This window comes from Brassica oleracea, chromosome C3 (genome assembly GCF_000695525.1).
Source record: "Brassica oleracea var. oleracea cultivar TO1000 chromosome C3, BOL, whole genome shotgun sequence".
Classification (NCBI taxonomy): Eukaryota; Viridiplantae; Streptophyta; class Magnoliopsida; order Brassicales; family Brassicaceae; genus Brassica; species Brassica oleracea.
The window spans coordinates 54,959,704-54,987,510 of NC_027750.1; the positions used below are offsets into that span (position 1 = coordinate 54,959,704).

A 27,807-nucleotide genomic window follows, 5' to 3' on the forward strand; every position below is an offset into this window, starting at 1 on the left:
GCCTTCTCCCTTTACAAAGTAGCAAAATCTCAAGACTCCAACTCTAAGGTCTGGTTTCTTCTCCAAAATAGCGTAGTAAAATATAGAAAAACAGAAAAAAAAGTTTTATGGAAGCCACAGGCGGCTGGGAGAAAAAGATGGGATAATTAAGGCAAATCCCGTAATGACTTGTAGTTTCCTTAAAAATCTTTGCCGCTGGAACATGCACTCGGGTTGCTCCGCTCTATCCAGAACAGTCACTCGGGTTGCTCCGCTATCGGGAACAGTCACTCAGACTGTTCCGCGTGAAAATCTCCAGATTGCATTGTGTTCTATCTTTTTTGTTCCAGCTGGTCTATCTCCAATCCAATGCAACTCCAGACCTGTAATGACTCAAAAAAGACTAGGAAGACTCGATAATGACTTGAAAACCAATTAGAAAACATATATGCAAGGTGCCAAAAACACCATATATCAATTTGCATTCTACGGAAGGACCCGAATGAATTAAATGTGGCATTTTACGTCGACAACAAAGTCAGTCAGTGGCAGACAGTCTCACGCTTGTTCATGCGAGAGATAGTGAAGGTCTGATGGTTGGCAGTGAAGTTGTTTATGTCTACCTTGACCTGGAAGCTGTATGTCTTACCAACTATATCTGCAATAAAAGGAGGTGGCTGAGTCTCCTCTAGTTTAACTCCCTCTCCAGCCTATGAGTTAAATGTTTTAGTTGCAAAGATATGTGTTAAGATATGAAACTTGTTGGATGATGCTACGTACCATTAAATGACCAGCTTCATAGGCACCCATGTTATGTAGTTTCTGAATCTCTCCATCGAAAGCCACAAATAGACCCTCATCCGCATCGTCAACAATGCTCATCTTCATCTGGTACCTTGTAACAAATTGTATGAAAACCATGTTGATTGTATGTGAGAATTTTCAAAACGGTAAGAACAGATGATCCAATATACCAGAGCACTCCAACAACGCTTGTGTTGTTGCAGGACACGCAAGTAAAAGATGAGTCAGTTCTTTGGAGCTTCTTGTGCACCTGGAGAAGGAAACGTAACACCAGCCTTTGTCCATCTTGATTCCAGTCACCCTTCCTGTGCGGACAAATTCAATCTCCTACATTGCAATATTGTTAGAATCACATTCATGATCTAGACAACCAAAATGTAGAACAAACAAAAATTTCTGTACAACCTGAGGCTCGGCTGCGATGATGAACTCATTCAGCTTAAATATGCTCAGTGGTTCAACCTTGGCATATCCTCTCAGCAATGAAGGGTCTGGGTTGTTCCCAGTGTTTCTCCAGACCAGCCTTAAGTGATGGATAATTGTGTGAGGGTGTTATGGATAAAGAACATGAGAAACTGAATGTGGTCGAAATAACTTAAGAGTCATCAAATACTTACTCAGAAACAAAATCTCCCCTGCATTAGTCTATTTGTCAAAAGATATATGTGTCCCCGACGTGGCATTTAAGAACCGGCGGCCTGAAAGAAAAAAAATTTAATGGGTGTTCAAGATGCTATTACGTAGTCATGTTTAACCAAGAGAGTAATAATAGATTGGAATAAGTGAATGAGTAAGGGCAGACAGCAGCAACAGGGGCAATCTTCGAGCCCAATGAATCTACTGTTGCATAGTTGTTTTTATGATCATGAGAGATCTCTGGAAAGTGAGAAATCAAAGGAGCAAAGAAGCTTGGATCGTTGTTTCATTCCTTCTGGATGAACCCTGGCTTATGAAGAGAAAAAGAAACTGAATACATTTTCAAAATTTGTCATTTAAAAAAAATCTGATGAGAACATAAGGAAAAGAAGAAACGTAGAAGTATAGTCAAAAACCTATAACTTATTCAGTAGCTCTCATGGTTTTGTCTACATAGAGAATATGATCAGTCCTCTTGAATAGCTCTCCTACACATCTTTTCCAACATCCCACAAAAAATCAAAATCAAATCGACCTGAAACTATATATCAAGCTAATATTTCCACGCCTCTATATTTGTGGCTTCCTTCCCAAAATCTGAGCAAGAACACCGGCCGGGCTTCAAGTTAGCATGTAGAACAAACTGCTTAACCATTATACTGAAAATGAAATACTGAATGCCATTGGAATTGTGAAGATGATTCTCAATGGATGAGAGCTTACATTTTTATAAGTGAAAGATGAATAAGATTCATTGAATGCGAGATCTTGGTCGGAGTGGGCAGGAAGAGTTAATTGGTCAATGAAGTTGAATCAAGGCTATTTGTAATGGTTTCAGAGGTGAAGGATCGAGACTGAAACGACATGAACATAATCCAAGCGAAGATTACTAACAAAGCGTCGAGTCACACTTCTTTTCAGAACTGGCATTGTGGGTAACAGAGTCACTTCTTCATAAAGAGGAGGAACCCTAGAATTACGATTCAAGAAGAATCTTCATTGTCGTTTAATCTCTGGAGAGGCAAAGAAGAACACGGGTTTAACCCTAAACGAAAACACGTCGTTTCATCTAGGGGGAGATGATAAGCGGGCTGTACTCTCAGAAGTTAATCCAAAGCCCAAATATAACTAAAGACCATACGAATCACACACACGAAACGCACCGTGTGACACGTGTCGGCTCCTCAAAGCTCGACTTTGTGACCTGGATGCGGAGGTGGCTTCACCAGGAGGGAGTAAACCCTTCTTTATATATATATAGATAGATAGATAGATTACCTCAATGACACAACCACAAAATGGCGTTTGGTTGACAGTTGTTACTAAGCTTGGCCACTGGGTCTTCAAATCAGGTTCGGGCCATTTAAACTCAACAAACTATTTGAAATTTTTTGGTTTTGGATTCAGGTCAGTTATTTTTGGATCTAGGTCAATTCAGATCTATTATTAAAATAATTGTAAAATACCTGTAATTTAAGAATACAAATTTGATCGGGTTCGGTTAAAGTATTTAAGACCCAAAAAAACTCGAGTATCCGAACTCCATCGTAATTTAGCCAAATTCTATTATATTTATCTAAAATCTTACAAAATAACAAAAATTATTAATCATTGAAATTAAACAGTATGAACTCTAAATTTGAAATTTAAAGTTTCATATTACTTGATTTTTTTTTACAAAAATAATAATGAAGATTTTAAACAAAAAAGTATTACAGTTAAATCAGAAACTAAAATATAGAAAATAGAACACATAGAGTCTATTCATGTATTTAGGTCGGGTCAAATTGGGTTTTTTCGGATCAGATATATTCAGATCGGCTCCAGTTTGGATCTTCGGAGTCTGGATAAAATGTCTATGCCTAGTTGTTACTTTAACAGTTTTCTTGACTAGAACTTTGATCCTGTTGGTCGTAAAAACGATACTTTTCTAATTAATAATAGTTTACTTAATTGTTTTTATATATTTCTTTACTAGGTGTTTGCCCGCAATTTTGCGGGTAGTTATATTATATAAAGAAATATATATTATCTATACACTGTTTTAATTTTTGAATAATAATTAGAAATTTAAAAATTTAAAATTTTAATTTTTAATTTCAAATATTTGGATAATCAAAAATTTCAGTATATATTTTTAGAAGATATGTGAAATTTAAAATAGTTCAAAAACATAAACCTTAGTCATTAAAAACCTTTCTCTTACAGAAAAGAATATTATAATTAATTCAGATAATTGGTTGTAGAATTACTTTATATTTTAGGTTAACAGATGAAAAACCGAAAATACTTTAGCTCTCAAGAGAAACAAAAAGAGTGTATATTTTTTTTTGTGTAACTCCAATATGACCAATACAATGATTGAAGACATTTTTCATGAAAGATCTTTTGTAAAGGGTTTTGTGTGGGCTTTAAGAACATAAAAGTTATAATAATTCCTTACCTACAAGTATGATTCTTCTATATAATAATATATAACCATTAAAATTATTTCTATAAAAAATGCTAAAGTATTTTATTTAATTATATATATATAACTAATTGATAAAAAAAAGAAATTGATAAAACATATATATTCTTTCTCTAATTCTAAAATTAGTTACCATAAATCATTATTTGTAATATCATTTGTGTTATTTTGTGATTTGTATTAATTAGTTCTTGAGTTATCTTATTTAAGATCTGATTAAAATAATAACTAATAAATGTTAACAACCAATCAAATAATAACTATTTTTAAAAAAATTAACCTGTTAAAGACACATAATCAAAAGTCAATTAAGTGACTTCTCAATAAATATATAGTATGATTTATCTCTTTAAAACTAAGGATAAATTTGGTTTAGGTAAACATAAAACATGTATTAGAAAATGGTAGTTTAAGCAATTTTTCTCATAATTTGTTCTAAATAACACTTTCTCACTCATTTTTTTATTTAGTGTTTAAAATAAAACTCAAATGGGTTAAGCAAACAAATTCTTCCTTAAATTATCTCTGATCATCACACTATTTTATCAAACACTAACTCATTCAACCAAATGTTTTTAATTAAAACTAATCATAGTTTACATATCTTTTAAAATTATTGTTTTAATTTATTTTAAATTAAACTAAAACATACTTATATTAATTAAATCTGATTAACTAATAAGAAAAAATAATATTTAAAATGTTAAATAACCAAATGTCGTTAATTTAGGCATATATACTTAATATTAATGTGAGATCCAATATTATATGAAATAAAATATTTTTATCTGTCTAAATTTGGTTAAAATTTTATTATCGTACATTTTAAAAGTTCAATATAGCGTAAAAAATACATCTCCTTAATTTTTAAATATTTTTTTTACTTTCAATTTACATTATATTTTTTCATCTTTGACTTTAACAATTGTAGAGATGGTCATTTTTATTGAACTTCCTCACTAAATTTATCTTACAATTTTAAATACACATAAAACTAATTAGTTCACATTTATATTAACACAAAAAGTACATGTAACTCGAAAAACAAATAAAAATTAAATACATAAGAATATAAAAATACCAAGAACACAACAAACATATTTTATTATTCTTTCCTCTTGTTCTTTTATTTATGTCTGTTTTTTTAAATTAAAAATAAGCGTGCAAATTTTATTATAATCCAAGCTATATGAATTATACTAATAGTGTATTAACTCTAAAAAAATCCTGTGAAAAATACTTTGAATAATATAATTAAATGACTTACCGTATAATAAATTAAATGAATTACCAAATAATATAATTTTAAATGACTTACCATATAATAATATTAATTCATCTGTTTATATTAATAGATTAATTAAATAAACTTTTTCTTGATTAATATACATTTAAATAACTTACCATATAATTTTTATGTTTTAAAATATAAAAATATTTAATCATTTCTAAAAGTGATAACGCATATATGTATTCACATTGTCATTGGAAAATGATTGGAATTCTTTAGAATTATATATTTGACTGTTTTGCATTCATTTGACATATTTTTATACTATATATATAGTGAATGAGTGAATTTAATTAATATTATTAAGTTTAGATTAATTAGTTTTCTAAAATCTATGATTTATTTTATTCACTACTAATATAAACCTAATAAAAACCGTTTTTATAATTGTTTCTATAGTATCATATGTATTTATATGTATCTTATCAATTTATATAATATAATATTGATATTTATTTATTTCTATAAACAAATTATGTTAAATCATCTATATTTAACATGCTTAATTGTATGTTTGGAAACATAGATTAGATTAGCTAATTCTATGAATAGTTTCCTTTTAAAAATTTTAATTAAATAAATGAAAAGTGAAAAACCATCAACCAATCAAATTATAACAATTAATTGAAAAGCTTTTCTATAAACGACACGTTAGCATAAATCACTAAAGTGGATCACGCTAAGTGGATTAATTTGTATGTGCATAGAAATGTCATGTAATACCCGAATTTAGACAGGGTCATCGTTGACGTTTCCTCTTTGTACAGACAGATATATATACAGGAACATGTGAATAATAGATCCCAAGTGACCCAACAATAACGTATACCATTTTGCATCTTGCGGTTTTTGACTATTTGCATTCATTTTCACATTGCAAAGCACTTGGAACCATAAAAAGATGTTATTAATATGTTTCTCACAATGAATGCCATCATAATTAAGAAGAAAAGTTTCTGTCCCACAAGAAAAACAAAAGTTAACTAAAGAGCATAACACAGATATAATCAGGTTTCTGTTTTAGAACTTGGATCATCAAAGTTTAAGAAAGTAACATAATAAACTGACGAATGCGGTCCTGGCTATTGTACTATCACAGTTTTAGTTAATCTTTAATCTTGAGGCTTTGTGTTCTAGTTTCCAAATGGTTGCAGTTTATTACATACTCTTGAAGTACCATAAAGATATTAAAATACAATAAATTGCACTACGTAAAAGTAAACATTTATTAGGGGATCAAATATGATGAGACATAATTACAAAAGTAGTCTCTTGTTACCACCATCTTCACGAACAAGCTCAGGTGATTTTGCACTGTCATTCTCCTGATATTTCAGTCTTTCTTGGGTTTCAAGGTTTGTCTCAGATCTCATTGTCTTAAGGTTCATAATCTTCACTGCCATCTCCGAAGCTTTCAATAATATTGCGTAAGGGGACCTCCAGGAGTTGGAGTATCCCGCATTCTCTTATCTCCCATTTGTTGGAAATTTTTTGCTTCACATGGCGGACCATCTGTTTGTATACCGAATCATCTACCATCGGTTCATATTGAGAAAAGCCGAGCTCAAAATCAAAAACAAGCTCAGTGGAAGTCACCTCCTCTGTTTCAACCTCAACCTCGAACGTGCACAGATGCCCTGGAAAAACTCGTTCTATTTTGTTATAACAAGCAGTGAGAGCATTCCCTCCGGAAGTGATGCTACAACACACAGATCCCCCATATAAAGTCCTTTTCGTCCTCGCCAGCACATAAGATGCCAGCCTTAAATTTGGTTGATTTGCCTATAGGCATTTGATTCAACTTCACAGTTAATGCACTCCCAGATGATCGGTAACTGAAACACATAGGCACTTCTTCAGCCGGAAAGACGGCACTAGTCGGCATCTGGATGATGAGATCTCTCGCTTCTTGATTTAGTTTGAAACAGTTAATAAAGTTGAGACTTATTTCTGGATTGCGAAAGGAGCAATCTAGTCTCTCCAAGGACTCACAATTTTCTGCATTTAGTACCAATAGCGAATCCGGAAGAGGTGGGAGTGATACCAGCTTCCTCATTCCACTTAGTTCAAGCCGACGCAGACGAGATATTCTCCCTATCCATGGATCAAGCTCTTGAATGTTTGGGGAACTCTCAGGATAACTTTTCAACAAATAGCAATCTGAGAGATCGAGTTCTCTTAGAGATGCCAAGTTGAAGTTGGCCAGAACAACCTCTAACTTTGAGCATTTCTTTAATTCCAATAACGACAATCTACAAAGTTTCTTCATAGAGGAAGGAAGCTCCATCAGATTTGAGCAATGATTGAGATTCAGTTCTTGGAGATTAGTTGCGTTCCCAATAGATAAAGGGAGTTCAACCAAGCTTGAACAATCACTAAGATCCAATTTTTGGAGATGAAATGTATTTCCAATAGAAGAAGAGAGTTTCACTAGACTTGATCAATGTCCATGTTGAAGGGAATTTCCACCAAACTTGAGCATCCACAGAGATCAAGAGATTTGAGACTAGTGATAGTTGTAATAGATGAAAGAATCTCCACCAAACTTGAACAATTCATGAGATTCAATTTATTAAGTTTAGTTGAATTCCCAATGGAGGAAGGGAGTTTCACCAGACTTGAGCAGTTTGTTAGATCCACGTCATATAAATTAGGGGCAGTTGAAAGATCAGGAAGCTCTTCCAATCTTTCTGAAAAACTCAAATCCATAAACTTGAGATTGCTGAGCGGCTGTAATGACAAATAAAGGAAGCACACAGAAACAACATGTTAATGCACTTAGTATCCAACACAAAAGAAAATTGGTTAGATAGCCTAACTTGATCAGTTATTTTCAAACTAAATATTACTTACTTTACTTTAAACAAAAATAATATTTACTTTACTTTCTTCCCATAATTTCTCAAGCTTGCTATAAGCCATCTCTAGTTTGACTAGGAATTTTGGATTACACCTAGATGGAAAACATGGCATAGTACCCTAAGTTTTCGGGATACATAGTTCATACTTTGTGGATTAATGCCTTTGCTGTTGATTCTCAGGAATTGAAGATTAGACAATCTCTTAATTAAAGGCTCTTTCACTTGTACATGTTATGTACTCATCCTCTTTAAGATCTATTCCAATGACACTGCTACTACCCTATAAAAGAACCAAACATAAATAAATAAAGATGGTTAGTTATTAAACAATATCAAAATTGTGGGGAGCACTATAATGAAATTACCAATCTCAAAACTTACATCTTTATAATTACTAAGTACTTCGCCAAAATCAAATTTATTATGCAAAAACTGGCGTTTGCTAGGCTCACTAACAGACTGTTCTCGCACCATTTTTCTTCCCAGTTGGACTAGCAACTCAGACATCTCTATCCATCCCGATTCCATGGATATAAGCGATTTTTCAGCTAAGACGCGAAGCGCTTGTGTCATATCCAAAAAAGAGTATGCAAGACAGCTTTCCACTATATCAACTCTTTCTTCAACGAAAAAAACAGGCTATATGAACAAATAATCTTTTATCTTCATCATTTAAAGCATCATAACTGAACTTTAAAATAAGCGCAATTTCTCCATCTCGGTCAAGGTGAGTCCTTAACTTTGGTAGTGCCTTTGTCCAATCTTGCTCGGACATTCCCCGAAAATATGATCCCATAACCCTTAGCCCCAACGGAAGTTCACCTACAAGACTCATAACTTCCAAAGCAAGATCAATAAAACCATCCTTCGGGTGTTTCTGACCAAAAGCATACATGCAAAATATTTGAAGAGCCTCATAACATGATGGAAAATTCACCCTGTGTATATGATTGATCCCACTTGATTTTAAAACCTTTTGATCTTGAGTTATGATGATAATCCGACTCCCTGGACCAAATCAACAAGTATCTTTCGCCATGGCTTCCAGTTGTACTAAATGATCCACATCATCAAGGACGACAAGAACTTAATTGTCTTTCAACCGGTCTTTCGCAACTCCCAAGTGTGGAATCTTAATACCCATCTCATTGGTTAACTAAGACATGAACTGCTTCATGGCATGCTCACTAACTGCAATGATTTTTCGAAAATGGAGAGAATACAACTGAATGATGATAATGAATTTTAAAACCATAAAATTGCTTAAATGGATTGCTTAATCTTTCTTGACAAAAAAAGGATTGCTTAATCTTCTCTTTGTGTTCCATATCGACCTATTCCAGAAGTGGCAAAATCTTGAGAATTTGTTTAGGAATTGTTGCAGTTTTTTTCTACTGTGATATAAATGATACATTTCTGTGGTGATTGACTAGTTGGAACTTTGCTGTTTATTCTCAAGAAGCACCCAAAATATGTAATGATACATTTCATCTCGTGATTGACAGGACGTAGAAGTAAAAATTTATTAGGGAATCAAAAAATGAGACAGAATCACAAAAGAGGTAGTCTCTTGTTACCATCATCTTCACGAACAAGCTCAATATCTGAAGATTCAAAATCTTCAAAAGGGACCTACAGGAGTTGGAGTATCCCACATTCTTTTATCTTCCATGTTTTGAAATCCAAATTGAGGAGCCCAAAATCAAAAACAAGCTTGGTGGAAGTGACCTCCTCTGTTTCAACCTCTACCTCGAATGTGCACAGATTCCCCGGCAAAACTCGTTCTACCCTTTTATTACAAGCAATGGAAGCATTCCCTCCGAACGTGATGGTACAAAAGACAGATGCGGTTTCCCAAAGTCCAAAGTTATTTTCGTCATCATTAGCACATAAGATGCAAGCCTTAAATTTGGTTGATTTACCAACGGGCAATCGATTCAACTTCACTGTCAAGGAACTCCCAGCAGATCGGTAACTGAAGCATATAGGCACTTTTTCAGTGGGAAACACCGCATATTTATTAGTTGGCATCTGGATGATGAGATCTCTTGCTTCTTGATTTAGTTTAAAGCAGTTTGCAAAGTTGAGACGAATATCTTGATTGGGAAAGGAGCAGTGTAGTCTCTCTAGGGACTCACAATTTTCTGCATCTAGTTCCAATAACGAATCCGGTAGCTGAGGGAGTGATACCAGCTTCCTCATTCCGCTTAGTACAAGTCGACGTAGACGAAGTATTCTCCCTATCCACGGTTCAAGCTCTTCAATGTATGTTGAACTCTCAAAATATTTAATGGTGTTATTCTTTTCGAATTGCGGGTTGGAAAGTAAGCCCGCTATAATAGGGAGACGGTTGATGATCTTTCCACTACCTCTCGAGCAATCTGACTTGGTGCATTTCTCTATTTCCGATCTCAACAAGCTAGGGAGCTCCACAAGGTTCGAGCAATTTTCGAGATTCAATTCTTCAAGATTAACTATATTCCAAATAGAGGAAGGAAGTTTCACCATACTTGAGCAACCTTTGAGACTCAATGTTTTGAGATTAATTGCATTCCCAATAGAGGAAGGGAGCTTCACCAGACTTGAGCAATAGTTGAGACTCAATTTTTCAAGATTAGTTGCATTCCCAATAGAGGAAGGGAGCTTCACCAGGCTTGAGCAATAGCTGAGATCCAAATAATATAAATTAATGGCAGTTGAGAGATCAGGAAGCTCCTTCAATCTTCTTGAAAGAGCCAAATCCATCCACTTTATATTTTTGAGCGGCTGTAATGACAAATAAATGAAGCACACAATAACAACACGTTGACACAATTACTATTAAACACATAAGAAAACCGGATAGATAGCCTAAATTGGGCATTTATTTTCAAAAATAAAATATTACTTACTTTATTTTCTTCCCACAGTTTCTCAAGATTGCTATTCCGCACGAATAGGTTGACTAGGAACTCTGGATTAAATCTTGAAGGAAAACATGGCATGGGGAACATCGGCCAAATTAGTACTTTAAGTTTTCGGGATATGTAGTTCATACTTAGCGGGTTAACGCCTTTGCCGAGGATTCTTATGAATTCAAGATTAGACAATCTTTCAAAGGCTCTTTCACTTGTCCATGTTATGTCCTTATTCCACTCGAGATCTATTCCTATGACACTGCTATTACCCTATAAAACAACCCAATAAAATATAAATAGAAGATGGTTAGTTATTAAATAAACTCACATTTTAGAGAGCACATAATTGAAAATACCAATCTCAAAACTTACTGCTTTATCATCACTAAGTACTTCACCAATATCAATTGCATCATTCAAAAACTGGCGTTTTCCAGGTTCGCTAATAGATTCTTTTTGCACAATTTGTCTTCCTAGTTGGAATAGTAACGTCGACATCATTATCAATCCTGATTTGCTATATATGAGAGATTTTTCAGATAAGACACGAAGTCCTTGTCTCACATCCTGAAAACATTTTTCTAGACATCTTTCCACCATATCAACCGGTTCACCACTAAAAAAGCAGGCTATATGAAGAAATAATCTTTTATCTTCATCATTTAAAGCATCATAACTAAACTTTAAAATGCCCGCAATTTCTCCATTTCGGTCAAGGTGAATCTTTAACCTTGGTAGTGCTTCTCTCCAATCTTGCTCGGACATTCCTCGAAAATAGGATCCCATAACCCTCAGCCCCAACGGAAGTCCACCTACAAGACTCCTAACTTCACAAGCAAGCTTCTTGAAACCATTCTTGGGGTATTTTTGACCAAAAGCATACAAGCAAAACATTTGAAGAGCCTCATCATCTGATGGTAAATTCACCCTGTGTATATGGTCGATCCCACTCGCTTTTAAAACGTTCTCATCTTGTGTGGTGATGATAATCCGACTCCCAGGACCAAACCAACTAGTTTCTTTTGCCATGGCTTCTAGTTGTACTAACTGATCCACATCATCAAGGACGACAAGAACTTTCTTGTCTTTCAACCTGTCTTTGGCAACTCCCAAATGTGGAATCTTTATACCCGTATCGTTGGTTAGCTGAGACATAAACTGCTTCTGCAAATCCAACTTCACACTGTAGTCATCGGAACAAGCCATTATCACATACTTTTTTTTGATATTGTCCATAAAGACGCTTAGTTGGAAATCTTGGGAGTGTCGGTTGAATAGAGATCTAGCAATGGTGGTCTTACCAATCCCAGGCGGACCCAAGATCCCTATTTTTCTCACCTCATCCGAATCTAGCTGCAACACTCGTCTCATTTCTGCCATACGAGATTCCATCCCAACTAAGCCGTCAAAGTCACTGCATGGTGCTGAAAGGTTCAACTTGTTGGAAACATCAGTGGCAATATATTCAATCAGCTCTGCTTCATTCTCCCTGAACAAGTGGATGATCAATAGTTATGTTATATAGTCATAAAAAATTGCACATACTTGTGGATGATCAACACTTCTTCGATGACAACTTACACACACATAGACATTTTTTTTTTTAAAAAACTATAAAATTTCATTAAGGTTGTTGTTTAAAAGCTACAAATATATAGAGGTCGTTAATGTGTTAGAAAGATTAAGAGTAAGTGGGAATCAGGATGACGAACCCTTTTGCTGAATGGAAACCTGCGATTTGGGCCACTTGCGTCAAAGCACGTTTCCACCTTTGGATGTCTTCCTTTTCTTTTCCTCTACAAGTTTTTCCCAAGACTTTCCCAAAATCACCAGTTTGCTTCTTTACATCAGTTGGATCCAGTTCATAGAAAAGGGGCATTACTGTTTGACCAAACTCTTCTCTGCACTTCATGATCTCCACCAGCTCGTTCAAGCACCATGTCGAAGAAGCATAGTTCCTGGAGAGCAAGACAATCGCAATCCTAGATCCTCTAATAGCTTCTACGAGCTCAGGACCAATCAGCTTACTCCTCTCTATATCATTGTCAATGAAAGAGTCGATTCCTTTGCTTCTGAGCTCCTTGAGAACGTGGCTGAGAAAGTTTGTGCGTACATCTGCCCCATGGAAGCTTGGGAAAACATGATATTTCCAATTGCGAGGAGCCAAAAGAGTTAAAGAAGACGTAGCCATAGTTTTTTTTTCTTGATGGGATCTGGACTTTCTGTAGAAAAATAGTGTACCCAAGAGCGCCAAGAAGCATATTGCAGAAGCAACAAGATTGGGATTGGTAAGAGAAAAATAAGAATCCATACTAGTATGATGAAGAGAGAATCAAGATCTCAGAGCTTTCTAAATAAGGAGGAAGAATTAAAGAACAAAGAGACTCTCTGTATCTACCAACAAGGAACTGTTGATCGTTTACTTTTTGTTTTCAAATAGTATTTATCTATCAACCCAAGTGGATTTGTATATGCATATAAATGTCATGAGCTACCCCAATTTAGACCGGGTCATCGTTTACGTTTCCTCTTGTACAGACATGTTAGATTATTCTTTGTGCGATAAATAAATAGTTGAATCGGTGGAATATGCATAAACATTGCCAAGCACTTGGACCAAACCCAATGGCGTTCACATGACACTGCCCTAAAATTATATTTATATTGTATTTGAGCAGTTGAGCTTGAAATGTATTGATCTCTGATAATAAAATGAGAAAATAAATTGCATCGCCGGAATATTCCTCATCTTAAATGTATTGTTTCCGTTGACAGGCATTTTAGAAACCAAATCCAGAGAAAAAGATATGTGTTAATTCCTCCAGGGAAGAGAGCTAGCGAGATTTGAAATGTCAGTGTGTGAGTTTTCGAATTTTTGGCAATGAATATAAGAATGATGAATTTTTTATTCGTTTGATACGTTCAATAAAGCAGAGGATTTGGAGTTTACAGAGACTTGCGATCTACGACCATAACAGTGTGGACGTGGAGCGTATGATGCTTACATTGCTCAATCTTCAAGGTTTGTTTCAGATTCATAACAATAGATATAGTATTGGAGGCTTCGAAACTAACAAAGACATCAAGCCACTAAAAATGAACCAACTAATCAAATGTAGTACTATATTATAATTAAATTAAATGCATACATTAAATAAAATACAAGAGTTGATAGGGGTCAGCTGACCCTCTAGCTCCGTCGATTGCTCCGCTACTGTTGTCATCTCCGAAGCTCTCAATCATGTTTACCAGCATAATCCCACATTCTTTTATCTCCAGTGTTTTGCCCTTTTTGATCACATCCGCGTAGTCAACCTCGAACTCAAAAACAAGCTCAGTGGAAGTCACCTCATCTGTTTCAACCTCAAACTCGAATGTGTACAGATGTCCCGGCAAAAACTGTTCTATTGTATTAAGACAAGAACTGAGGGCGATCCCTACTGACGTGGTGATGCTACAACAGACAGATGCTCGTTCCCATTCTGTAAAGCCCTTTTCGTCCTCACCAGCACATACGATGCAAGCCTTGAATTTGGTTGATGTGCCAAGCGGCTTTTGATTCAACTTCACAGTTAAGGAACTCCCAGAAGATCGGTAAGTGAAGCACTGAGGCATTTCTTCACCAGGAAAGACCGCACATTCATTGCTCGGCGTCTGGATGATGAGATCTTTCTCTTCTTCATTTTGTTTGAAGTAGTTAAGGAAGCTGAGATTGATATCTGGGTTCCTAAAGGAGCTACCTAGTCTCTCTAGGGACTCACCATTCTCTGCATCTAGTGCCCATAGCGAATCCGGAAGCGGTGGGAGTGATTCAAGCTTCTCCATTCCGCTTTGTACAAGTTTACGTAGACCAGATATTCTCCCGATCCATGGATCAGTCTCTTGAACGTCTGTGGAATTCTCAGGATAGTTTTTCAACAAAGACCAATCTGAGAGATTGACTTCTCCTAGAGATTCCAAGTTGATGCTTGCCAGAAGAACCTCTAACTTTGAACATTCCCTTAATTCCAGTTCGGACAATCCACCAAGTTTTCTCATAGATGAAGGGAGTTCAACCCGACAATGATCGAGATCATGTTCTTTGAAATTAGCTGTATTGCCAGTAGAGGACGTGAGTTCCACCAGACTTGCACAATAACTCATATTCAGTTTTTGGAGATAAAATGCATTCCCAATATAGAAAGGGATTTCCACCAGGCTTGAGCAATCATTGAGATTCAGTTCCTGGAGATTAATTGCATTTTCAGTAGAGGAAGGGACTTCCACCATACTTGAGCAATAACTGAGATTAATGTAAATAGAATCAATGACTTCTTCGATATTGAAGGGAACCTCCACCAAACTTGAGTATCCATAGAAATCAAGAGATTCGAGATTAGTGATAATAGATGAAGGGATCTCCACCAGATCTGAGCAATGACTGAGATTCAAATTTTGGAGATTAATTGCATTTCCAGCAGAGGAAGATAGTTTCACCAGACTTGAGCTGTGTGTGAGATCCAGTTCATATAGATTAGTGGCAGTTGAAAAATCAGGAAGCTCTTTCAAACAATTGGAATAACTCAACTCCATCCACTTAAGATTGAGCGGCTGTAATGACAAATAAAGGAAGCACACAACAACAACATGTTGATTCAGTTAGCATAAAACACATAAGAAAATTGGTTAAATAGCCTATTATTTTCAAAAATAAAATATTACTTACTTTAGTTTCTCCCCACAATTTCTCAAGCTTGCTAAATGGCATCTCTAGCTTGGCTTGAAACGTTGGATTAAAACTTGAAGGAAAACATGTCCTGTGGAACATTGGCCAACTTAGTACTCTTAGTTTTCGGGATATGTAATTCATACTTTGTAGATTAAAGCCATCTCTTTTAGTTCTTAAGAATTGAAGATTAGACAATCTAATAAAGGCTCTTTCACTTGCACATGTTATCTTCTCGTCAAGATCTCTTCCAACGACACTGCTACGACCCTATAAATGAACCCAATGAAACATAAATAAATAGAGATGGTTAGCTATTAAACAATATCAAATCTGTAAAGAGCACTGCAATGAAATTACCAATCTCAAAACTTACGGCTTTATCATCAATGAGCACTTCACCAACATCGATGGCATCATTCAAAAATTGAGGATTTCCAGGCTCACTATCAGATTGTTCTCGCATAATTTTTATTCCCAGTTGGATTAGCAAATTAGACATATTTGTCCTTCCCGAATCCATAGATATGAGAGATTTTTCAGCTAGGACGTGAAGCCCATGTCTCACATCCAAAAAATATTTTGCTAGACAGCCTTCTACTATATCAACTTTTTGATAATGAAAAAAGCAGGCTATATGAAGAAATAAACTTTTATCTTCATCACGTAAAGCATCATAACTAAACTCTAAAATGCTGGCAATTTCTCCATTTCGGTCAAGGTGCGTCCTTAACCTCGGTAGAGCCTCTATCCAATCTTGCTCGGACATTCCCCGAAAATATGATCCCATAACCCTTAGCCCCAATGGAAGTCTACCTACAAGACTCCTAATTAACTTCTGGAGCAAGCTCTGTAAAACCATCCATAGGGTCTTTCTGACCAAAAGCATACATGCAAAACATTTGAAGTGCTGCATCATTTGATGGTAAATTGACCTTGTATATATGGTTGATCCCACTTGCTTTTAAAATCTTTTGATTTTGGGTTGTGATGATAATCCGACTCCCAGGACCAAACCAACAAGTTTCTTTTGCCATGGCTTCCAGTTGTATTAACTGGTCCACATCATCAAGGACAACAAGAACTTTCTTGTCTTTCAACCTGTCTTTGACAACTCCCAAATGTGGAACCTTAATACATGCTTCATTGGTTAGTTGAGACATAAACTGCTTTTGTAAATCCAACATCACACTATAGCCATCGGAACAAGCTGCTGCTGCCGGGTAGTTTCTTCTGATATTATCCATAAAGACGCTCAGTTGGAAATCTTGGGAGTGTTGGTTGAACAGATATCTAGCAATGGTTGTCTTACCAATTCCAAGTGGACCCAAGATCCCTATTTTTCTCACCTCATTCGAATCTAGCTGTAACAACGGTTCCATTTCTGTTATGTGAGATTCCATTCCAATTAATCGTTGAAATCACCTGATGGTGCGAAATTGTTCAACTTGTTAGAAACATCAATGGCAATAACTTCAATCATCTTTGCTTCAGTTTCCCTGAACACGATGATCATCGACATTTAAATTATCTAATCCAAAAAATTGCATATACTGTTTTTATTTTTTTGAATGATGACATGAGTTACATATGATTAACTTTCGTATTTCCATTTTTTTTTTATAATTTCAATTGTTAATTCTGTTTGGTAACTAAAATTTTTCCATACATGAAATTATATATAAATATTTACCTACCTTTTTATATTCCTTTATTTTAAGTTTAGTTTTTTTTTTTTGAAACACTTTTTAAGTTTAGTTTTTTTTTTAAATTTATTTATACCAATCAATTCTTTTATTTTAAAACATAGTAACTCATATCTATATTATTAAAACTAAAGTACAAAATATAACTACCCTTATTTTCAACAGATTTATTAGATCTGTTATTTCCTTATTTTAATTCATCTTAAATATGTTATTAATTGTTCTTTCCCAAATAATTTGACAGTATTTATTATAGAAGTAAAAAACATAACTTACCTAGTGTTTATTATATCTATCTTTTGTTATGAACCAGATTACGAATGGCTCATAACCAAGAGATTATGATTTGTAATCTTTTCATTTATCTATGACGGTGTAATCTCCTATATAAGGAACCTCTATGTTATAAATAAAGATAGACTTTTCCATTACTTTCAAAACACGTTATCAGCACGAAACTCTAAATCCCTAAGCTAATACCCAAATAAAAAAACCCTAAAACCCTAACCCTAGCCGGCGATCCGACGAACCCTAAACCCCGATCGCGTCTCTTGTTCCCGCATCTGTTCCAGCTCGCGTCCCCGATCAGCTTCAGCCCAAAGCGTTCCTGATCCTAGCTCAGACGTACGCGACCCGAGAGCAGCTCCAGCACGCGACCTCTTCCTCGTTCGCGATAGCATCAGACAACTCGCGTCCGACGATCAAGGCATTCCCGATCAAGCAAACAAAGGACGTCTGCGACCCGATAGAAGCGACTCGATCCATTCCAGCTCGCGTCCCGTACAAATGCTGATTTCTTGTTTGAATCTTGTTTAGGATCTTATCTTTAGATGCTGATTTCTTCTTTCCCAGCTTCACCTCTGCACATGCTCTGTGTTTATGAAGAGATGTCTATATAAGGTCTAATGGCGGCTCTGCTTTAGCTTCCTCTCTTTGCAACCTGCAAAAAAAAAAAATTCACACAAGAAGAATATAAACAACTTACGTTTGGTTACTTTGACAGATTCATGATTGGTTCGGAGATGTCCCAAGCAGAAGAAGAAGAAGCAGAATCTTCAGAGCTGCTAAAGTTCATAATCTGTCTGATAAGAGTTAGTTTTTCTTGTCTTTTTCATACTTGTGAGTTGTGACTTATTCCTAATTCAAATAAGGTAAATACATATATATACATATACATATACATTCACATGAATTATTTTCCCTCCTTTTGTTTCTTGTTGTGATATTAATGCTACCTTCTGTCGTCATTGACTAGTTTGAAACTTTGATGCTCTGTATCGGTTATTGGTTGGGAGTTTTGCTGTTTATTACATAGTTAAGATATTAAAATACAAAAAAAAAATTGCGGGACGCAGAAGTAAACAAATTAAAAATGAGCAGAATCACAAAATAAGTTGTCACCATCATTCTCCGGATGTTTTCATGACTTACTTGGGTGGTGTCAAGGTTGGTTCCAGATCTCAGTGTCTGAAGTAGGTTCAAAAATCTCCATCGCCATCTCTGAAGCTCAATAAAGGGACGTCCAGGAGTTGGAGTATCCCACATCCTTTTATCTCCCACGTCACATCTTCTCCAGCATCATTTGCATAGTCAACCTCGAACTCAAAAACAAGCTCGGTGGAAGCAACATCCTCTGTTTCAACCTCAATCTCGTATTTGTACAGATGCCCCGGATAAACTCGTCTTCCTGGTCTATAATAAAAGGTGATAGCATTTCCTTCGGACGTGATGCGACAAAGGATATCTTCTTGTTTCGTTTCTCCAAACTCGTATTCGTCAATATCACATATCACGCCAACCTTAAATTTGGTTGACTTGCCAACAGGCATTTGATTCAACTTCACAGTTACTGAACTCCCAGAAGATCGGTAAGTGAAGCACTGAGGCACTTCTTCAGCAGGAAAGACTGCAAATGTACCACTTTGGATGATGAGATCTCTCGCTTCTTGATTTAGTTTGTAGCAGTTAATGAAGTAGAGACTAATATCTGGATTGCGAAAGGTGCAATCTAGCCTCTCTAGGGACTCGCACTCTTCTGCATGTAGGTCCAATAGTGAATCCGGAAGAGGTGGGAGTGATACCAGCTTCTTCATTCCCATTAGTACAAGTTGTTGTAGACGAGATATTCTCCCTATCCATGGATCAAGCTCTTGAATGTTTGTTGAACTCTGATGATAACTTTGCAACGAATATAGATCTGAGGAAGGGAGCTCCACCAGACTTGAGCAATAAGCGAGATTCAGTACTTTAAGATTAACGATGTTCCAAATAGAGGAAGGGAGCTCCACAAGTCTTGAACAATACTCGAGATTCAGTTCTCGGAGATTAACTGCATTTCCAATAGAGGAAGGGAGTTTCACCAGACTCATGCAATTGTGAAAATTCAACTGGTGGAGATTAACTGCACTTCCAATAGAAGAAGGAAGTTCCACCAGCCTTTCGCAGTCCGAGAGGTTCAAGTCATGTAGATTAGTGGCAGTTGAGAAATCAGGAAGCTCTTCCAACTTTCTTGAATCACTCAAATCCATCCACTTGAGATTGTTGAGCGGCTGCAATGACGTATTAAAGAAAGCACACAAGAGCAACACGTCCATTAGTATTCAAAATAAAAGGCAGCCTAAGTTATTTTCAAAAAGTAAAAATATTACTTACTTTAATCCCTTCCCAAAATTTCACAAGCTTGCTAGAATGCATCTCGAGTTTGACTAGGAACTTTGGATTAAAACTTGAAGGAAAACATGTTATCTTGAAATTCCGCCAAATTAGTACTCTAAGTTTTTGGGATAAGTAGTTCATAGATTGGGGTTCAACGCATTTGCCAAGGATTCTTAAGAATTGAAGATTAGACAATCTTTCAAAGGCTCTTTCACTTGTCCATGTTATTTCATCATCCGGCTCAAGATTTATTCCTATGACACTGCTGTTACCCTGTAAAAACAACCCAATAAAACATAAACAGAGGATGGTTAGTTACTGAATAATCAATCTCACATTCGTAGAGAGTACTGCAATGAAAAATAGCAATCTCAAAACTTACTGCTTTATCATCACTAAGTACTTCGCCACTATCACTTGCATCATTCAAAAACTGGCGCTTTCCAGGTTCACTAACAGATTCATTTTGCACAATTTGTCTTCCTAGTTGGACTAGCAACTTAGACATCTTTATCCTTTCTTCTTCAATAGATATGAGAGATTTTTCAACTAAGACGCGAATCCCTTGTGTCACATCCAAAAAACATTTTGCTAGACAGCCTTCAACTATATCAACTGGTTCATCATTGAAAAAGCAGGCTATATGAAGAAATAAACTTTTCTCTTCATCATGTAATGCATCATAGCTAAACTTTAAAATGCGCTCGAAATTTCTCTATCTCGATCAAGGTGAGTTCTTAACTTTGGTAGTGCCTTTATCCATTCTTGCTCGGACATTCCCCGAAAATAGGAGCCGATAACCTTTAACCCCAACGGAAGTCTACCTACAAGATCCCTAACTTTCCAAGCAAGCTCCTCAAAACCATCCTTTGGGTATTTCTGATCAAAAGCATACATGCAGAACATTTGAAGAGCTTCATCATCTGATGGTAAATTCACCTTGTGGATATGGTTGATCCCACTTGCTTTTAAAACCTTCTGATCTTGGGTTGTGATGATAATCCGACTCCCAGGACCAAACCAACTAGTTTCTTTCGCCATGGCTTCTAGTTTTACTGACCGATCCACATCATCAAGGACCACAAGAACTTTCTTGTCTTTCAACCTGTCTTTGACAACTCCAAATGTGAAATACTGGTATATGTCTCATTGGTTAATTGAGACATAAAATGTTTTTGTAAATTCAACTTCACACTGTAGTCATCAGAACAGGCTGGTATGGCATACTTTCTTTTGATATTATCTATAAAGACGCTCAGTTAAAAATCTTGGGAGTGACGGTTGAATAGAGATCTAGCAATGGTGGTCTTACCAATCCCAGACGGACCCAAGATCCCTATTTTTCTCACAACATTGGAATCTAGCTGTAACAATGATCTCATTTCTGTCATCTTAGATTCCATCCCAACTAAGCCGTCAAAATCACTGCATGGTGCGGAAAGGTTCAACTTGTTCGAAACATCAGTGGCAATAACTTCAATCATCTCTGCTTCAGTCTTCCTGAACAAGGGAATGACCATACTAATTAGATATTCTCATACTAATAAGCAACAGTTATTCTTTCCAGGATGGCTTTTCTTAAAAAGCTACAAAGATATAGAGGTCGCTGATGTGTTAGAAAGATTATGAGAATCAAGAAAATGACAAACCCGTTTGTTGAATGGAAACCTGCGATTTGGGCCACTTCCGTCAAAGCACATGTTTCCATCTCTTTTTTTTTTTTTTTGAAAAAAGGCATTCAAATTAAGAACATAAAAACATACAAAGTATGGCATTGAAACCATAAAGTTTTAGAAAGCAAGATGAGACAATCCTCATATTCAGCTAAGCATGAACTTAGAACAGAGAAACTTATAGGACATAAGCTTAGTGAAACAAGAAAATGATAAAAGAAACACTAGGGAGTATGGTACCCTCGGCCTAGGCGACCTTGTTTACCTTTTATTCGTATCGTGTTCCAATCCATATCTTGATACTTTTGAAGTGGTTTTATTGGACTTCCACCTCTTGACGTGTTGAGATTTGTCATAGCATCACTCATTAACCCATCTTCATCATCTTGCACATTCGGTTGCTCAGTATGATTGTGAGAGAGGCTGTCATGTGTGGGTGTAAAGGCCAATGAATTGTCTCCTACTTCCAGATTGGTTTTGGAGACCATAATAGGTGATGAAATTTCTTCCATAATAGTAGGTTGAGCTGGAGCAGAAATGATACCTGCTAATGGTGGTGAAGTGGACTGAGAGTTGGAGCTAATGGCTATTGTTACCTTAGAGTGGATGGGCAAGTTTGCTGGCATTAAAGAGGCTTCAGCTCTACACCCTTTTGTGATTGCAATTCTTCAATCTCTATCTCATTAATGTGTTCTACAATCTGATCAGTAGAAGCTAGCACTAAACTCGTTTCAGAGTTTTCAACTTGTACCACCACTTGATCTGATACAGCACTGAACTGAGCTGGTTCCTTATCCGTTTCAACACCTCTTACTTCATTAGACACCTCATGCATTGAAACTGTTTCAACATGAATTTGTTCCGTATCTACTTCAACACCTCTTGCTTCATTAGACAGAACCTCATGCATTGGACTTGTTTCAACATTCGCTTGGACAGCTGGGAGAAGACACATTTTTTCTTTATGTCCCAAGTGTCCACATCTGCCACAAGTACTCGGAATCCATGTGTACTCCACATCTACCAAGAATATATTACCTTGTTTATCATCTAAAGCAATTTGCTTAGGGAAGGGCTTGTCAAGTTCTACTTCCACCAACAGTTTTGCTTCCCCCAAAGTAGTCGGATCAAGGCGAGGTTTGTGCGTTTGCATAGGCTCACCAAGTCCTGATGCTACATGACTGAGACCTAATCTTGAGTAGCAAGAATCCGGAACATTTTTTAAATTTACCCAAACCGGAATAGTTGATACTTCAGGGACTTTGAATGAGTTCACTGATTTCCAAGGGGAAACAAATAGCAAACAGTCATCAACATGCCATACACCTCTCTGAACTACCCATTCCCGAGTTGAATCATGGGGAATGTGAAACATATAAGACGACTCGCTAAGCTTACGACATCCTATTCTGCAACTTCTTCCCAACAATCTATTCACTACAGCATGAATTAAACCTCCAGGAGGAAGAGAACATCGATGGAACTGGCCAATGACATACTCTCTTCTATTCTCTGGTCCTAAACTAAGAACCTGAGAGATTGTAACCTGAGGAGTTCCGTTAAGTCGAAAGGTAGGCTTGGCTGCTCGATAATGATTTCTGGTTGCAGGATTCATTCTAGCAGCCCATGGAAACCTTAGTGTTCCATCATCCTTAAGCTCCGGAACAGGAATCTTTTGGACCGGAATGCGTGGAAACTCTCTTACAGCAGTGTGTATATCTCTTTTTTTTTCCCAATTCCATCATTTAGTGTTGGCCAGAAGGAATCAAGTAGGTTGTTGAGGTACTGTGGGTCAAAATCTGATGGTGTTGCTGGCATTGGAGGAGTAGCAGGTGGTGCAAATGTCAGAGGTTTGGCCCATGCTCCAAGAAATGGAACAAAAGCATCTGGTGGGTTAGAAGATAGCTCTCCTGCATCCACCAAAGAGTCGACAACATCAGTTTCTTTCTCAGAATCCTCATCAAGAACAAGAACTTTGGCTATACCGGTGTTATTGATCGGTGGTTGCAGGAGCGCCGGAGAACTCTCTGTCACAGAAAAGGGGTTAGAGAGGCTGTTAGTTATTGGAGAGGAGGAGGCCGGCAAGGAGAAGTTAGAGCTCGCCTTAGCTTTCATTTCATCATCGGGAGGCTTGAGATCCATGTCAAAACAGAGCACAAGAGAGAGAGATGTTTGGTTTGCTGGGTTCGTATAGAGGAGACGAGACCGGATCTGGAGCTCGTGGTGGGAGACGCACCGGAGCAACGTCGAGAGATGAAGACGACTAACAGGCGAAACTTTGACTCTTTTTCTTTTTTTTTTCCTAGAGATTTTTTTCATCAAACTACACTTAACACTTAGAATACCATCCACGTTTCCATCTTCTGATCTCATCCTCTGTTTTTCCTTTACAAGTTTTTTTAAAGACTTTCCCAAATTGACCAGTCTGCTTCTTTATATCACTTGGATCCACTTGATAGAAAATGGACATCACTGTTTGACCAAACTCTTGTCTGCACTTGATGATTTCCACCAGCTCGTTCAGGCACCATGTGGAAGAGGCGTAGTTCATCGAGAGCAAGACAATGGCAATCCTCGAGCCTTTAATAGCGTCTACGAGCTCAGGACCGATGGACTTACTTCTCTCGATATCATTGTCAACGAATAGGTCGATTCCCTTGCTCTTGAGCTCCTTGACAACGTGGCTGAGAAAGACTGAGGAGCCAACAGAGTTAAAGAAGAAGAAGAAGAAGAAGCCATTATTTTGTTTTCTTGATGTGATGTGGAAGATTTTCTGTTGAAAAACATTGTACCAAAAAGGGCGTAGAAGCTGATTGCAGCAGCAGCAGCAAGGGAAACAAAATAAGAATCCATACTCAAGGATGATGATGAAGAGAGGCTCAAGATCTCGGAGAATTAACAAAGAGGTGGCGGGTATGTGTGCGTACTAACACAGAAACGTTGACTGAGACTGAGAGATAAAAAGATAAGCAAAAGAAAGTATCAAAGAGATAAAGATATTTTATTTGCCTTTACGGCCAAAAAACAAAAAAAAAAAGAATCAAACAATATGAAACGCCCAAACGACGTCATTTTGGTTGTTGACTGACACCAAAAGGAGGCATCTCCTCTGGTGCCCCCAAATGTAAAAAGTCAATCTCACAAAGACACCCATATAAACAGAAAGATAAATATTTTTTTTTTTAAATCGAAAAAGGCGAAAATGACAAAAAACCCTGGAATAAATGAAGTATTTACAAGTTGTACCAGGGTATAACCCATCCGCAGTGACCCGACCCGGATGTATGATCAATTCAATTGAACCAAATCGTTTAACCGTTTAACCAATCCCTGGAAACCAAACCAATCCCTCAAAACCAAACCCATCCTTCGAAACCAAACCAAATATGTCGATTTTATCAAACCCTTTACAATTTCCCTGAATCCTCCAATTAATTCATTCGACTTCATTTCTCCCCCTCTTTTCACTCCACTTTAAACGAGAAGAAACCCTAGTTTTGAAAATCAATCGGTGAGTTCAGAGGAGCCAACAACGATTGCGATATGGTGGTCGAAACGAGAGGAGGGGGTAAGAGGAAGGATAATCCAACGAAGGAAGAAGTTCGGAAAGTGAAGTTTGTAAAAACGGCCTCCGATAATATTGAGAAGACGACGACGGAGAATGTTGAATCGACGGGAACGGCAAAGACGACGGAGATTATTGACTCGAGGGAGAAGACGACGGATGTCTCGACGGAGGTGACGACGGATGTCTCGACGGAGAAGACGACGGATGTCTCGGCGGAGAAGACGAGTGAGGATGCGAGGGAGAGTACGACAGAGATAACGGAGCCGAGTGATGTGGCTTTAGAAACTGCTCCGGCGACAGTGAACAAAGGTCCTGCTGGCCCATCTCCTCCAGCAACTCCGGCGATTGGGACTGAATCTGAAGAAGAAGAGAATGAGGAAACCCCTTCTTCTGGAGATGAAGAGAATCAGAAAGCCGGTTCTAGAGAGGAAGAGAATGATCATGATGACCGTTCCGATGGTTCTAGCCAGGAGAATGAAGATGCTGAAGAAGAACAAGAAGAAGCAGATGAGAAGGAAGAGACTGAAGGTTCTAAAGAAGGAAATGGAGATGGAGAAGGAAATGGTGACGGAGAAGGAAATGAAGACGAAGAAGGAAAGGATAATGAGAATGAAGGTTTTGAAGAAGAAAATGACCGAGAAGAGTTAGCAAATGGAGATGACAATGAGAATCCACCTGAACCCGGGAATCCACCTGAACCAGAGGTAACAAATGTAACAAATTTTTAATTGAGCGTGTTAATGCTAGTAATACTAGGGGAAATATAGGAATAACATGTTAGTTTTGGTAGAGGTAAACTGAAACTGTGTAAATGGATATAACTTGGATATAAGTTGGATATAACTAACTTGGATATAACTTTAGTATGACTTGGATATAACTTTGGTATAACGTGGTGAATACTTTGGTATAACTTGCAGGGTTTGAATGGAAATGTGGCAACCGAGGCAATCAAGCCAACCAGCATGTTCTTCAAGCCAACTGAGTACAAAAAAATAAAAAAGCTAGGGACAAGGTGTATGATAGCTAGCGCGATTAAGACGCTAAAAAATCTGAAACCCAAGCTGTCTAACGCGGAGATGAGCTGGTTCACGGAGCATCCTCAATTCAGACACATTTTCCACATGAAGATAGAGACTAACCACAGGGTTCAGGGAATGTGGATGTTGTTGTTGCGTACTGCTGGTAGCGAGAAGCTGAGAGAAGTGTGGTTCATTGTGAATGGGGTTCCAATCCGTTACGGGTTGAGGGAACATGGTTTGATATCTGGGCTATTCTGCCAGAACTCGGCTACAAAGAGCTTGGTGGGACGAGGTTTGTTGATCGTCATTTCAAGGAAGGAGAACCGAGAAGGTTAGAGGATGTTAAGAAGAAGCTGGTGAACATGGGATCCCACAAAGACAGACTGAACATGGCGGTTCTATTCTTCTTAGCTTCAGTTGTTTGTGCGCAAACGAAGGTTGGACACAAGGCTAATGATGTATTGGAGGTGTTCCAGAGAGCAGTGGATGATCTTGAGTACTGCAAGTCCTTTCCGTGGGGGAGATTTTCCTATGATTACATGGTGAAGGAGATCTCTCACACAATGAAGCATTTTGGAGGGGTGGTGAAAGAGAAAACATTATGGCCGCTACCAGGTTTCTGTGTTCCATTAGAGGTATGCAAAATCCCATTAAACCAGTCTGACAACATTGTTGTTTACTAATGCAAAAATGTTGTGTGTAACAGCTTCTTGCATTCGAGGCAATTCCGAAGCTAGGAATAGCGTTCAGAAAGCCTGTGGTTGGAGCTGGTCGTGACTGTCCGAGGATGTGCAAGTCCTACTTTAGACGAAATGGAATGACAGGGGTGTCACTTTCTGTGATAAACAAGGAACTGGGTAACACAACTGTAAGTCTTCCTGTGAACTGTGGTAGAACTAGGGTAGGAATAAAGTGAAACTGTGGTAGAAGTAAGGTAGTACTAGAAAGGGAACTAGGGTAGGAATAAAGTGAAACTGTGGTAGAAGTAAGGTAGTACTAGAAAGGGAACTAGGGTAGGAATAAAGTGAAACTGTGGTAGAAGTAAGGTAGTACTAGAAAGGGAACTAGGGTAGGAATAAAGTGAAACTGTGGTAGAAGTAAGGTAGTACTAGAAAGGGAACTAGGGTAGGAATAAAGTGAAACTGTGGTAGAAGTAAGGTAGTACTAGAAAGGGAACTAGGGTAGGAATAAAGTGAAACTGTGGTAGAAGTAAGGTAGTACTAGAAAGGGAACTAGGGTAGGAATAAAGTGAAACTGTGGTAGAAGTAAGGTAGTACTAGAAAGGGAACTAGGGTAGGAATAAAGTGAAACTGTGGTAGAAGTAAGGTAATACTTATTTTCTTTTTAAACATTAGAAATTGCTAAGTTTTAAAATTATTTATGTGTGTGATAGGTTATTGACAGCATCATCCCCACCAAAACTCCACGAGAAGATAGCCTTTTGGATGAGATTATGGAAGATGAAGACGATGTTGATCAATCTGATATAGCTGTGGACAGTTGGGAGAAGTGTCTGGATGCAGGGCAGAAGGTTTTTTTT

The 27,807-nt window shown here is 37.1% G+C and overlaps 2 protein-coding genes and 3 pseudogenes across 5 annotated transcripts; all 5 read right to left on the reverse strand.

The window, feature by feature from the left end:
- Nucleotides 1-6,336: 6,336 nt before the first annotated feature.
- Nucleotides 6,337-9,218, reverse strand: LOC106330964 (annotated as a pseudogene).
- A 245-nt stretch (nt 9,219-9,463) lies between these two features.
- LOC106334479 (probable disease resistance protein RPP1) lies at nt 9,464-13,352 on the reverse strand. 4 transcript variants are annotated; one of them, XM_013772762.1, is made up of 4 exons: nt 12,651-13,352; nt 11,311-12,427; nt 10,933-11,208; nt 9,464-10,807 (listed from the first exon to the last, which is right to left on the reverse strand). In XM_013772762.1, exons 1-4 carry the CDS (start codon nt 13,247-13,249, stop codon nt 9,674-9,676), a joined length of 3,126 nt encoding a protein of 1,041 aa, XP_013628216.1. In that variant the 5' UTR covers nt 13,250-13,352; the 3' UTR covers nt 9,464-9,673. The 4 variants fall into 4 exon arrangements, with proteins under 4 accessions (XP_013628216.1, XP_013628217.1, XP_013628218.1 ...); XM_013772763.1 differs by having other exon boundaries at nt 10,580-10,706; XM_013772764.1 differs by lacking the exons at nt 9,464-10,807; nt 10,933-11,208 and having other exon boundaries at nt 11,778-12,121; nt 12,277-12,427.
- Nucleotides 13,353-14,088: 736 nt separating this feature from the next.
- LOC106330966 lies at nt 14,089-17,165 on the reverse strand (annotated as a pseudogene).
- Nucleotides 17,166-18,565: 1,400 nt separating this feature from the next.
- On the reverse strand, nt 18,566-21,755 carry LOC106334480 (annotated as a pseudogene).
- Nucleotides 21,756-24,006: 2,251 nt separating this feature from the next.
- LOC106330967 (probable disease resistance protein RPP1) lies at nt 24,007-24,530 on the reverse strand. The gene is made up of 2 exons (XM_013769348.1): nt 24,470-24,530; nt 24,007-24,371 (listed from the first exon to the last, which is right to left on the reverse strand). The coding sequence occupies exons 1-2, from the start codon at nt 24,528-24,530 to the stop codon at nt 24,007-24,009; spliced, it is 426 nt and encodes a 141-aa protein (XP_013624802.1).
- Nucleotides 24,531-27,807: the final 3,277 nt, after the last annotated feature.